Consider the following 14,186-nt stretch of genomic DNA (forward strand, 5'->3'; position numbering starts at 1 on the left):
AAGTCTATTCAGAGCTGTGCAGGTGCAGGGTACTGATGGGGTAGAAAGGATGGGTGTAAACATAAAGTATGAGGAACGACAGGAGGAAGAGGAAGAAAGAAATCAAAACAAAAATGAAAAAAAAAAAGAAAAATAACATATACAAGGCTGAGGAGCAAGGCAGTATCAATGGTGTAGAAAAAAGCAACCTCCTAGGAAAAAGGTGGGAAAGCACAGGATGTGCACCGGTAAGAGAGAGGCAGGGATCTGGGAAGAGAAGAGTGCAAAGTTGTGACAGGGCAGATAAGTTTTCTCACTGCAAGCCAGTGGGAACAAAAACCTCTCCTGTTCTTCGACCTTTCAGAGCCCTGACTAACTCTGAAGCAGCAGACAGATTAAATTGCATATAGACAGCAACATGTATAAAAAATCAGTCTCTTAAGAATTGATAGCCATTTTTTTTTAATAAACTACCAGAGGGAACATCCTGCCACATGCAAAGATGCATGATTTCACTATAATGTGCCCAGAAATTACAATGATCCATAGAATTGTAGAATTGTAGAATCACAGAATGGTTTGGGTTGGAAAGGATCTTAAAGATCTGAAGGGACTGGACAGTGTACATAGCTGGAATACTCCTCATAAAGAGGCTGTTTAGTATTACTACGTTGAAAGTCATACACTTAATCATCCAGCAAATCATAAAGTAAAAATGGAAGTGGAAGCACAATCTTAGTAATCATTTCAAATGTCTGACTTGACTGTGAAGAATTGCAAGCATTGCATTTTCAGAACAGAAAACACTTCCTCACTTATTTATTGATAAGCATAGGTCTTCAGAAATATGTTAGTTTGGGGAATTGAGGAATCATCAGAACTGTAGTTGGAAACATCACGTAGAATTTGTTGTTTATGTTTTTTAAGTATTCATAGAACATTAATAATGTTATATCTAGAAAAAACCATTGTTGCTTGTATGTTGGACCTCTCTCAGCCTGCCTGAGGAAAGCAATCTCACTGTTTTGTGAAAATGTGGAAGTTTGCTGCTCTGTGTTTTGGTAGATGCTAATGCATGAATTTCACCTTGGAATTTTAATAGTTTTCTCCATTTGGTTGTAACCTATGTTAAAAATTTTTTTTTTACTGGTGAAGATTTACATGGCTCAAATTGAGTTTGCCCTAATATTAAATTTCTAAATTTTAAACCAAGCTGAGGTAGCTGCGTGCCTTCTTCTCCCCTTTTGCTTTTTAATGGTTTCTTTCATGCTTCCTCTTTTTTTAATTTTGTGTTAGGTTGCAAGCCAATCCAGGAGGAGCTAGCAAAGGTGATTGGAAATGATCTTCATGTGAATTCTGAACCTGAACCTAGCGATTCCCACGCAGATGAGGAAGAAGAGAACATAACAAATACAGACTGTGGTGCCAAAGAAGGTGAGATTGGCTGTTGATCAGGAATGTGGATTAAATCTTATTCCCCTGAAATCTTTTTATAGAAGTATTTGCCCTTTCCCTTTCCTTTCTAGGCTATCAAACACTCCTTGTGCTCTTCTCTTTCCTAACTTGTATAAAATTGGGTGATCACTAGCTAGGTTCTGTAGTCATGTAAAATTAATACTTTCTTTGGTAGTCATAGTGGCCATAGGTAAGGAATCCAGGCCATGAAAAAATTGGCTACCAGTCAAGACAACAGCTGCAGAAAGCAGGAATCTAGTGAGTTTCTCTTTGCTTTCAGGTAGCATGGGGCCTCCCTGGGAAATGTATTGTCAAGACAGGTAGGATGGGACTGTTTGCATAGGATGCGAATGACAGACTAGGAATGAAGCTGCACTGCAGACTTGATCTCCATGCTGTTTGTCTCCCAAACTCATCTCCCTGTTGGCAGTTGGCATAATTGACGATTGGGAAATCTCACACACAGCAAAGTTAATTTACTCTGGCTAATGATTATAAATAGTTATGCCACACACAGCACAGCCTTTGATTTCTTTTAGACAAAGTGAACAAATCATGTCTTTTACAGGGACTTGCAAAATCTGTTGCATTAGACTCAGTCCAATAGTAGCAGCTGGACAATTTGGACGCTGTGCTTTTGTGTATATACCATGTGTCTGAAGGAGTCGCCCAAATGCTTCTTAGATATTGTCAGCCTTGGTGCCATGACTGCTTCCCTGGGGAGCTGATCCAGTGCTCCACCACCCTCTAGGTGAAGAACTTTTTCCTTATGTCCACCTAACCATCTCCTGGTGAATCTTCCTAACTCCCTCAGCATTCCTTCTTTTTGCAATGGGTAGAAAATCAGGCCTTTACATTCCCTTGACAGCAACATTTACACCACTTCTTTCTATCGAAATGCTCAAACAATCCAATGGTACAAAGAGATTTTGAGAAAAGAAATACCAGAAACACTGTAACCTGATAAAATCTTGTACCTAACTGCAAATCTGAAGGTTCCCAGCAAGCGAATGAAGCCAACTCTATGGAAGGCACATGGAGTGTGATGAGCATCATCAGCTGCCACACACATGCCAGCAGGCACTGAGATCTGGGAGCGCCAGGCAGAAATCAGAGACAAATCGGGGAAGACATGGATCCTCGCTCCTTTCAGTGACACAAGACTTCTCATTTTCTAAAGAATAGGAACCTTCCACATTTGTGCCAAGCAGCGGTGCCGCAGTACAGACTGCAGGGTGCCTGCTCAGGGACAGACCCTGGAGCACCCGGTTCAATGGAGGAATTGCTGTAAAATTCCCAGGGGGCAGGAATTATTTCCCTTGATGTAATCACAGAACCCGTGGGAAGCAATTATCCATTTTGCATGAACAACTGAGTAGTATTCTTCCTGTGTGTGCATGTTTTACAACAGCAATTTACCACCTATTTCTTAATTTTTGAATGTTGCTGTCAAGCTTAGAGCTATTTCATACACACACCTGAGCTTCCCGCTAGGCAGGTGAGGGAGGGAGGGAGACTAGGCAAGGCAGGCCGAACTGTCAGACTTGATAGCTGGTCATGCATCAACATTTTTCCTCAAATTAGTTATGCCAGATGCCAGAATGGCAGCAGTAGAACAGAACACAGGTGCGTGATGAGAAGTAGCACAGCAAGTTTTCTTCTCATCACCATGCTGATGTACCTTCATTGCTTGGGAGAGACAGAATCTTTAATAATAACCCCATAAACCAGCCTTAATGCTAACACAGTTCTCAATAAAACTAATGTTTTGATTAATTCTTAATAGCGGCAGATGGAGCTTTCTTGGCAGAAGGAACAAGAACACTTGATGTGCAGAAGGCAGCAGAACAAGTGGTACGAGAAGGGCACATGATAGACGAGAGAGAAGCACTTGAGAAGGAAGATTTTGTTACTGAGGGAGGAGATGTTTGCACTGAAGAGGCAGGAGAAGAAATGGCACGGATGGGAGATTTTCTTCCCAAGGAAGACACAGTAGCTGTGATGCTGGTGGAGGGTCAGCTTGCGGTGGAGGAATCTGCTCCTGAGGACAGCACCATGGCAGAAGAAGATCCCAAAGGCATGGGGACAGGGAAGGGAATGGAGTCTGGTGTAGAGGTGGCATGCGGGGAGCAGGAAGTTTTGATGGAGGGGACGGAGAGTGAGGCAGCACTGGGAGTGCAGACACCTACGGGAAAGGAGCTGGCAGGGGCACTGCTATGCAGGGAGGCAGATGGAGTGGTGTCTGAGAGGGCAGAGGTGGCTGCGGAAGTCTCTGAGGGAAAAGAGGCTTCAGAAGAGGTCTCTGAAGCAAAGGAAGCTGTGGAGGCCACAGAGCCTCTGATGGAGAAGGTGGTGGATGAGATGGTGTCTGAGGCAGAGGAGGCTGTGGAAGTCTCTGAGGGAAAAGAGGCTGCAGAAGAGGTCTCTGAAGCAAAGGAAGCCGTGGGGGCCACAGAGCCTCTGATGGAGAAGGTGGTGGATGAGATGGTGTCTGAGGCAGAGGAGGCTGTGGAAGTCTCTGAGGGAAAAGAGGCTGCAGAAGAGGTCTCTGAAGCAAAGGAAGCCGTGGGGGCCACAGAGCCTCTGATGGAGAAGGTGGTGGATGCGATGGTGTCTGAGGCAGAGGAGGCTATGGAGGAGGGTGGTTCTGCAGGGAAAGACATTGTGGCGGATGCTGTATCTGAGGGAGAGGAGGCTGTGGAGGACGCTCGTGTGGCAGAAGATATTACCAGGGTAGTTGGCCCTGAAGGAGATGAGGCTGTGGAGGACGCTCGTGTGGCAGAAGATATTACCAGGGTAGTTGGCCCTGAAGGAGATGAGGCTGTAGAGGAAGCCATTTCTGAAAGGGACGAGGATGCGGAGAAGCCTGAGGTTCTTCTGGAAACACTAGGGGATACCAATTTTCACACAGGAGAAGCAACACTTAGGGGAGTAGACTTTGTGAAACCAAATGAGTTTTCACAGCTGAAAGCAGCAGGGGAAGAGCAGATCGAAATGGGGGAAGCTGCCATAGGAGCTGCAACATCTGAGACTGACAAGGCATCAGAGGTAGAAAGGAACTCTCTCAGTGCAGAGGATGCAGTGAAGGAGTCTGTGGATTCTGAGAAGGGTTCCCTGTGGCAGGTAGCACCTGGATTCAAGGCACTGGTGGATGCTGGAGGAAATCCTATAAGTGAAGTGTCTTCTCCATTGGAGGAGACCACAGCAGCTGGGGAGGAGGAGGGCTTAGCAGAAACATGTTCAAGTGGAACCCCATCTCTAGGCAGCAAAGCAAAGAAAGAGCATGCAATGGAAGAAAGACTTGTTGGAGAGGTGTTGGGTTTATTTGCAGAGAAAGGCAGAACAGAGTCAGGAGGCAGAGAGGGGACTATAAGTGGAGCAGCAGGTCCAAGTGAGCTGGTAGATGGGAAGGAGGGATCACTGGACGGTGCAAAAGAGAGAAGGAAGGAGAAGTTTTCTGATGAGGGGGTGATGGATGGAGCAGCTCTGCCTGCCGCAGTTCTGAGTGTGGGCAGGATGGGGGAGGCAAGGCTGGTGGCCTTTGCTGTGGTGGGTGGCCGGGCTGGGCTAGGGACTCTGGCTGAGACAGCAGCGGGACAGGAGATGGCAAGGTGCGGCAGGGTGGATGGAGGGGCGGTGGTGCAGGCGAAGGTGGTGGGAGTGGCGTGGAGGGGACTGAGTGTGATGGAGGCAGCAGCTCCTGAAGGGGTGTCAGCTGAGGAAAGGGGCACAGCCTGGGAGACTGGGAGGGATGGGGAAGGAGGTGTGGCAAATGGAGCCATGGACAGCAGGCAAGGGGCAAACTGGGAGACGGCACTGGGGTGCGAGGAAAGAAGGCCAGTGCCAGCGGATGAGGCAGGCTGGGAGTGGAGCACAGCACGTCCCCTGTCTGCACAGCATGAAGAACCATGTGGAACAACGTCCCTTGGAAAGCAGCCGATGTCAGAAACCTCCCTGAGCACCCCTGCACATGGGGATGGGGGAACAGGGCCAATAGGGAGACAGCCTGCGAGAGGAGAAGGTCTATGTCTGGGCACCCAGCCACAGCCAGCAGCTCCTGGGACAGGGGTAGATGAGGATGAGGATGGGTCACAGGAGGGGGCAGAGCAGGCGGGAGTGAAAGCTGAGGGGGAGCAGCCACGCCTCTGTGAAAACATGGGAGAAAGAGAAGGCAGCATCTAGCAGCAGGACGGTGAGTTCTGTGGTGGGGTGGACTTTTTGAGGCGGTGGGAGCTTCCCGGAGCCGGGAAAATCCCAGAAAAATAAAAAACCCTGGCGGGGGTCCTGACAGCCCCTACACGCCGGTCCCGCGCGGTGCCTGACGGGAGGGGGCGGTCCCGGCAGCTACCGCGGGAGATTTAAACGGCGCCCCTGGGAGCACGGCGAAGAGGAGCGTGGCAAAGAGGTGCGGGGCAGTTTGAGCGGCAGTTTGAGCGGGCAGGGCGAGAAGGCAGGGCGCAGAGAGGACCTAGAGACTAGAGAGAAGACACCGAAGACCATGGTGGCCACCCGTCAGAAGGCTAAAGCTGCTCCGTGTGCTGCAGCAGGCAGGGTGGATGCTGCCACCCAGACAGAGCCACAGTGGGTGCATGCAGCTACCCAGACCCTGGGCTGCAGGCGGTGCCCCCCCCCCCCCACCGGCTCGTGCCTCTGGTCCTGGCCCCACTTGTGAAAGCTGCGCTCGAGTGGGGGAACTCCTTCACATGGTGAAGGAGCTAAGAGAGGAGGTGAAGAGACTGAGGACCATCAGGGAGTGTGAGAGGGAGATTGACCAGTGGAGCAGGGCCCTCTCACAAACTCAGCAGCCTGCTGGGGCTGGAGTGTCCGAACATCATCCACCTGCAAACTGCAGGGTTGGGGGAACAAGAGATGGGGAATGGCAGCAAGTTCCTGCCAGAGGAAGGAAACCTACTCCCCTCACCCATACAGCAAAGCCCCAGATCCCCCTGGCGAACAAGTACCAGGTGCTGCAGGTGGAATCCAGCCCTGAGAATGAGGATGGTGGCTCCCACAGCCTAGAATCCTTCCCTAGGCTGCACCATTCTCAGAAAAAGATAAAAACATCCTCCATCAAGAAGAAGAGGAGGGTGATTGTTGTAGGGGACTCCCTCCTAAAAGGAACGGAGGGACCCATTTGCAGACCGGACCCGCTCCACAGAGAGGTCTGCTGCTTACCGGGGGCATCAGGGAAGGAGGTAGCTAGAAAACTTCCTTCCCTGGTTCACGAGACAGACTACTATCCTCTGATAGTAGTCCAAACTGGTAATGATGACCTAACAAACAAAAAGGCCAAAGCCATCAAGAATGGCTTCAGGGCAATTGGGAAAGTGATGGAGGGCTCTGGGGCACAAGTAGTATTCTGCTCCATCCCAATGCTAAATAGAGAGGAGGGGGAAGCCAGGATGAAGAATTCGATTAATACCTGGCTCCGAGCCTGGTGCGAGGAGAGGGGCTTTGGCCTTTTTGATCATGGGGGGGCTCACGCACCCCCAGGCTTTCTCGCTAAGGGCGGGACACATGGGTCTCCTAGGGGGGCTAAAGCCCTTGCCAGAAACCTAGCCAAGCTCATAAATCGAGCTTTAAACTAGATGTGAAGGGGGAGGGGGTTGAGCCCAGGCTAGACAGGAATGAGCCTGGATGTGGGGAATTGGTGATTGGGAGAGGGTGCGCGGGCGAGGACCACTAGTACCTCACTGCACAAAAAGTGGGGGAGAACACACCTCGGGGTGTTAAGGGAGATGCAGGCACTCTGGTGTCAACTACTCCAGTTACCAGGCAGTTGGGAACGAACCCTGTTCCCTCTAGGAGGGCTGAAGGCTTGGCAGCTCAGCTGAAGTGCATTTACACCAATGCACGCAGCATGGGGAATAAGAAGGAAGAGCTGGTAGCTGTCGTAGGGCAAGGGGCCTATGATGTTGTTGCCATCACGGAAACGTGGTGGGACGACTCATATAACTGGAGTACGGCTATGGTGGGGTATAAGCTTTTCAGGCGGGACAGGAAGGGTAGGAGAGGAGGTGGGGTAGCCCTCTTTGTAAGGGAGGACTTGGACATCACTGAGATGGATTGTGGAGATGAGGAGGTTGAGTGCCTGTGGGTCAAAATCAGAGGAGCCCACCAGAAGGTATATTTTGTGATGGGAGTCTGTTACAGACCACCCAACCAAGGAGAAGCAGCTGATGAGCTCTTCTATAAACAGCTGCGGTCAATCTCTAGATCAATGCCTCTGGTTCTGGTGGGAGACTTCAATCTTCCTGATATCTGCTGGGTGTACAACACAGCAGAAAGGAAGCAGTCTAGGAGGTTCCTGGAGTGCGTGGGAGATAACTTCCTTGCACAGTTGGTGAATGAACCAACCAGGGAAGGTGCCCTCCTGGACCTCCTGTTGGTGAACAGAGAAGGCCTTGTAGGGGATGTGGCAGTAGGTGGACGCCTAGGACTAAGCGACCATGAGATTATAAAATTTTCTGTTCTAGGTGAAGTGAAGAGGGTGGTTAGCAAGACGGTAACATTAAATTTCCAGAGGGCAGACTTTGATCTCTTCAGCAAGCTGGTTGGTGAAGTCTCATGGGAGACAGTACTCAAGGGCAAGGGAGCCCAGGAGGGCTGGGAGCTCTTCAAAGGGGTGGTCCTAGCAGCTCAGGAGAAAGCCATCCCCGTGGTCCGGAAAAAAAGCCGGCAGGGGAGAAAGCCAGCTTGGTTGAATAGAGAGATCTTGAGGGATATCAAGAAGAAAAGAAATGTTTATGGGCTCTGGAAGAAGGGAGAGGCCTCTTGGGTGGACTACAGGAGGGAAGTGAGATTGTGTAGGGAAAAAATCAGAAGGGCTAAGGCTCAGCTAGAAATTGGATTGGCCAAGTCAGTGAAAGATAACAAAAAATCTTTCTACAAATATATAAATAATAAAAGGCGGACTAGGGAGACCATACAGTCCCTATTGGACACAGAAGGGACAACAGTAACGGGATGAGGAAAAGGCTGAGGTACTTAATGCCTTCTTTGCCTCAGTCTTTAGTTGTAAGGAGGGTCGTTCTGTCTGTGTACAAACCCAGGAGCTAGAGGAGCATAATGAGGCTCCCATGATCCAAGAGGAGGTGGTCAGAGCTTTGCTAGCCCGACTGGACAGTCACAAGTCTATGGGGCCGGACGGGATTCACCCTAGGGTACTGAAGGAGCTGGCGGATGTGCTGGCCAAACCCCTTTCCATCATCTTCCAACAGTCCTGGAAGACTGGGGAAGTCCCACTGGACTGGAGGCTGGCTGATGTTGTGCCCATCTACAAAAAGGGCCGCAGGGAGGACCCAGGAAACTACAGGCCTGTCAGTCTGACCTCAGTGCCAGGGAAAGTCATGGAACAGGTGATCTTGAGTGCTATCATGAAGCACATGCAAGAGAACCGGGTGATCAGGCCCAGTCAACATGGGTTCACAAAAGGCAGGTCTTGCCAGACTAACCTGATCGCCTTCTATGACAAAGTGACCCGGCTACTGGATGAGGGAAAGGCTGTGGATGTGGTCTTCCTGGACTTCAGCAAAGCCTTTGACACAGTTTCTCACAGCGTTCTGCTTGAGAAACTGTCAGCCTCTGGGCTGGACAGGCGCACACTCTCCTGGGTGGAAAACTGGTTGGCTGGCCGGGCCCAGAGAGTGGTGGGAAATGGTGTGAAATCCAGCTGGAGGCCAGTGACAAGTGGGGTTCCCCAGGGCTCAGTGCTGGGTCCAGCCCTGTTCAATGTCTTCATCAATGATCTGGATGAAGGCATCGAGTGCACCCTTAGCAAGTTTGCGGATGACACTAAGCTGGGTGGAAGTGTCGATCTGCTGGAGGGTCGGGAGGCTCTGCAAAGGGATCTGAACAGGCTGGACCGCTGGGCAGAGTCCAATGGCATGAGGTTTAACAAGGCCAAATGCCGGGTCCTGCACTTGGGGCACAACAACCCTATGCAGTGCTACAGACTGGGAGAAGTCTGTCTAGAAAGCTGCCTGGAGGAGAGGGACCTGGGTGTGTTGGTTGACAGCCGACTGAATATGAGCCAGCAGTGTGCCCAGGTGGCCAAGAAGGCCAATGGCATCTTGGCTTGTATCAGAAACGGCGTGACCAGCAGGTCCAGGGAGGTTATCCTCCCTCTGTACTCGGCACTGGTGAGACCGCTCCTCGAATACTGTGTTCAGTTCTGGGCCCCTCACCACAAGAAGGATGTTGAGGCTCTGGAGAGAGTCCAGAGAAGAGCAACAAAGCTGGTGAAAGGGCTGGAGAACAGGCCTTATGAGGAGCGGCTGAGAGAGCTGGGGTTGTTTAGCCTGGAGAAGAGGAGGCTGAGGGGTGACCTCATTGCTCTCTACAACTACCTGAAAGGACGTTGTGGAGAGGAGGGTGCTGGCCTCTTCTCCCAAGTGACAGGGGACAGGACAAGAGGGAATGGCCTCAAGCTCCGCCAGGGGAGGTTTAGGCTAGACGTTAGGAAAAAATTCTTTACAGAAAGGGTCATTGGGCACTGGCAGAGGCTGCCCAGGGAGGTGGTTGAGTCACCTTCCCTGGAGGTGTTTAAGGCACGGGTGGACGAGGTGCTGAGGGATATGGTTTAGTGTTTGGTAGGAACGGTTGGACTCGGTGATCCGGTGGGTCTCTTCCAACCTGGTTATTCTGTGTGTGATTCTGTGTGTGTGAATGGATGTCTTGGAGAGTACACAGAGCACTGAAGTCAGGGTGCAGAGGAAGGACAGTCCTGTTGGAGAGAGACCTGATGCTCCAGGAGCCACTGATGTGGGTGAAGGAAGCCGTGATCCCTGTGAGGTGAGTCCTGCATGTGTTGGCCACTGTACCCTGTGCCTGTTTGAGTCCCCAGACTGGTCCCTGCCATAAGCAGAGGATGCATCACTTCATCCTGTTTCTTACACTTACCTTAAGCATCTGCTGCTGGAAGTGGGATGAAGGGTGGTAAATCCTTCTTGGTGTTAGCTTCTGCATTCTTTCCTGTTTCTGAACCTTCATTGCAAATGCCTTTGCCCTGGTCCTAAGGCTTCTGGCCCCTCAGTTGTCTTACCCTTGGCCATGTGGTGCAGCTCTGATCACCCCGCATACCACTCCTCTGCCTGCACTGGTGGCAGTGGCTGAGCCTCCATAGCATTGCTGGCTGGGACGCTCCAGGTCAGTGGCAGCACTTCACTTCTCTGGTCACTCTGGCATCTGCTTCTGTTACAGCGGTATCTCAGTAGCTCAAAGTTTAGCACATTTTCTGTAAAGCTAATGTTTTTGTTATTGTTTCCTAGGACGTTGCAAACCCAGATGCAGTTGTTGTGCCTTCCGTTCAGCCTCAGGATGGGGAAGAAACTCTCCTCTAAGCTTTTCCTGCAGCTTCTTCAGTGCTGTTTCCTGAAACATTTACACCACTGCTGGTTGGGATGTTCACTCCTCCTTTATTTATTCCATGGGTACCACAACTACCTGTCATGTTTTCCTCAAGCAGCTTCTCAGTGTTCAGCAGACAACTGAAATAAACCTGTACACACCGGCCAGGAAACAGCACGCCTTTGTATTTAGGAAGGCAATAAATGCAAGGATTGTTCCACAGCTGCTGTGCTTGTTTTTCACAAAACACAGATAAATAACTGTTCTGACTAAACCTCTCCTCCCCTAGGCACTACTGGCAGGAGGGAGGGCTGAGGGCAGCTGTTCTGTATATTTCTACAGGACAAGAAGTGTGTCTGTGCAGAGCTGCCCATGTTTTCACCTGTGTCAGTGTTCTGACTGCATTTGCCTGTGTGCCCCTTCCCTTTCTGAACTGCAGAATCTTCACTGTATCTTCAGTTGTGCATGGGACACTGGCGCACATTAATGCTTTGATTCTGATGAGAGCATCTGGGGGTGCTCAGCAGAGATGTGGAATGGCAGGATCACAAGGAATAGTATCCTCACACTGAGTTTTTCAACATGAGGGGCTGTCTCCACTGCATGTCACAGGCAAGTGAGCCCTGCCATGTGCTCAGGTACTGTGTGTGCCAGGTGGGTCTGTGTAGGTGGCTTCTTGCTCCATGGGGATCCTGGTTTCTCACTGGCCATACTGTGTGGCATTCTTGGGACTTTGAAATGTTGTTGGAAATTATTAAATCAGAACAATTCTAATGTGTCTTTTGAAATGAATAAAGCCTGGCTTTTTGTTTTTGGTGGTGTCAGTCAGTAGTAACCCTTGGGCCTGTGGAAGCTGTGTTATAACTGCAGCTGTTTCAGCCCAGCGCTGGTGGTGGATCAGTGCTGACTGAGGATCTCTGCTGCAAACATCTCCCTTCCAGCTCTGCTGCACCTCAGAGAGCTTCCTGAGAGGCTGCCAGGCCATGGTGTACAGTGCTGTACGTGCAGCAGCTCGGCAGGCATCGCTCGGTGGGGTGCAGGATGCTCAGCTCCTACACAAGGGGATTGTGACTCTGTTCTCAGATTGCGATCTAGAATTGAAATGAGCAGGGTTTTGAATGGATTGTTAAAGTAAGTCACTTAATGTAAGTTAATGTAAGATTGATATACATCAGATAGGAAATTTAAATGGGACCAAGTAATTCATGTTCCCTCCTGTACTGAAGATGATTGCGTTTGTTTGGTCAACGTGGATACCAGGAACAGCTTTGAACGAGAAAAGGAGGCAAAACCCACTAATAATAGTTATACAGTCCTCAGCAGTTTAAATGAAAGCATTGCATCAAGTGATGCTGAGCAGTGTGGTTGAAATGTGTATTCTGTGCAAGGTGTGAGCAGTTTGCTTACAAAGCATGTTTTTGACTTTTCACCATTCAACAATGGTTTGACCATTCAACAATTTCCTTTTAACCAGGGTATGTCCATAAAATCAGAGGTGGCTTATTCATTGGACCAAGACATTTTCAGTTTTGTTGAATATAAAATAAGAGCAGTAAATAGATAAACTGTGTTTGCGTACTCTACAGTTGAATAGATCTGGTATGCAAAGTAGCCAGAATTTAAATTAATGCTAATGACCTTGTTTTTGTACATATGCACACCTGCCCATTTACTTGGGTGCATAAAAACCTCTGTACCAATTTGTGTAGTTCCTTGATATTTTGCCAGTTCTTTCACTCTAAAGATCATACTTGCCAGTCAAGTAGGGCCTGGTCTGCAATATTTATCTCTGCTTTCTAACTCCATGACTAATGTTGGGCCAAATATTTGTGCCACTAAAACTGTGCCTTGCAGATCCCCATGGAAAGGAAATGCCTGCAGCCCATGAGCATGGCTGTACTCAAGCCACTTACAAATGCTTATTCATCCACATGGGTTGCACTTCCAGCATTACAGACGAACAAAGGCAGAGGGAGGAGTGCAGGCTTTTGCCATGGCAGTGATCCCCTGGAAGGGTCAGGGTTAAAACTAAGGCTGTACTCGGATAGGTCATGATCCACACAGTGCTTATTTGACACCTAACTGCTTTACTGAGTAGTGAAAATGCGAAAGAGAAGAGGTTTGATTCATTTGTTGTAGGCAAGTGCCAGCGTGATCTGCCAACCATTGCAAAATACTCATTAATAATACTCAGTCTGCAAATTGAGAGCTCTTATGGGAGAACTCTTATGGGAGCTGCAGCCACACAGGAGCCAGAGCAGCCCTATTCTGGCTGAGGGACTCGTCCCCTCTGTGCTATGGCCCTGCTAAGCTCTCCCTTTCCAGGGGTGGTTCTAAAGCATACGTTTAGTGATGACAGGGCAGGCAGCAGTGGCACTGGGGCCACTCCGGGGCAGGTAGTCCTCAAGATGGAAGGTGTCTCTGAAGCAGATTTCTCCTCTTGGTGCAGCCTCTCACCAGCTGCCAACCTACACTTCCAGTACTTCCTGCTCTTTTTGTATGGATAGAAGCTTCCTTTAAAGAGATCCAGATTTTGGAACATGCTGAAGATGATTAAGTGGCAGTATGAGTTTGCAGCAGCAGTAGGAGAGCAGACTAGATCCACTTCAGCCTTCTAGAAAATAAGGCAACAGTTGGTATCAAGAGGTAGCTGAACTTCCAAGACACTCTTGGGCTCCACAAGACCTGGGACATCAGGAACGTCCCAGATGAACTATGCAGTAGTGGTTGTAAGTTATTGGAAAACTAATAATTAATTATTTAAAACACTTAAAATATTTATAAATGGCTCTTGTGCATATGACTGTAACAGTTAGGGAACTGGATCCTTTGGTTAGGGACATGCCAACTCGTACAAGTTCTCTTATTGCTCTGAAAATCCCTCACTTCAAATACTCTGGGTTTATATACTGATTAAAAAAAAATCACATTTCCCAAAGCCACTCCACAGTTTCTGGTCTCCTATCATATTAGTGGGATCATCTCTTTTCTCTCGCACTTCTTCTCTGACAGCTGTATTTACAGGAAAGAAACCCGTGAACTTTGGCCTGTGATAAGGAAATGCCCCTTTGCCCATCCCAACAGCTCTCCCCACAGAGTACGGGTTGGTTTCCCCTGCTCATACACCCCACTTTCCCTCCCTTGTTCTGCATGCTGGCAGTGCCACACACAGCTCCCTGGCACACCTGTGGGATGGCACAAGCCAGCTTTATACCTGGGACATTGCATTACTCTTCATGTCTCTGAGTCCTTTAAGGCAACTGATTCCTAAGGTGGACGGAGGACTTGAGACACTTACGGAATTGAGCTGAACTTGGCCATCTCATCTTCAGGGAACTCTAGGTGTGGCTATGAAAGATGTACTGTTCCTTCCCTTTCAAAACACAAGTATATTTGTGATCTGA

The 14,186-nt window shown here is 49.3% G+C and overlaps 2 protein-coding genes across 2 annotated transcripts in view; both read left to right on the forward strand.

Annotated features, from left to right (window-relative positions):
- The window catches only part of LOC138723184 (tRNA wybutosine-synthesizing protein 3 homolog), a 299,594-nt gene that overhangs the window by 100,497 nt on the left and 184,911 nt on the right, over positions 1-14,186 (forward strand). The window lies entirely within an intron of this gene.
- On the forward strand, positions 218-5,616 carry LOC138723248 (uncharacterized abhydrolase domain-containing protein DDB_G0269086-like). The gene is made up of 3 exons (XM_069862181.1): positions 218-227; positions 1,276-1,413; positions 3,221-5,616. Exons 1-3 carry the CDS (start codon positions 218-220, stop codon positions 5,614-5,616), a joined length of 2,544 nt encoding a protein of 847 aa, XP_069718282.1.

This window comes from Phaenicophaeus curvirostris, chromosome 8, assembly GCF_032191515.1.
Source record: "Phaenicophaeus curvirostris isolate KB17595 chromosome 8, BPBGC_Pcur_1.0, whole genome shotgun sequence".
NCBI classification, from domain to species: Eukaryota; Metazoa; Chordata; class Aves; order Cuculiformes; family Cuculidae; genus Phaenicophaeus; species Phaenicophaeus curvirostris.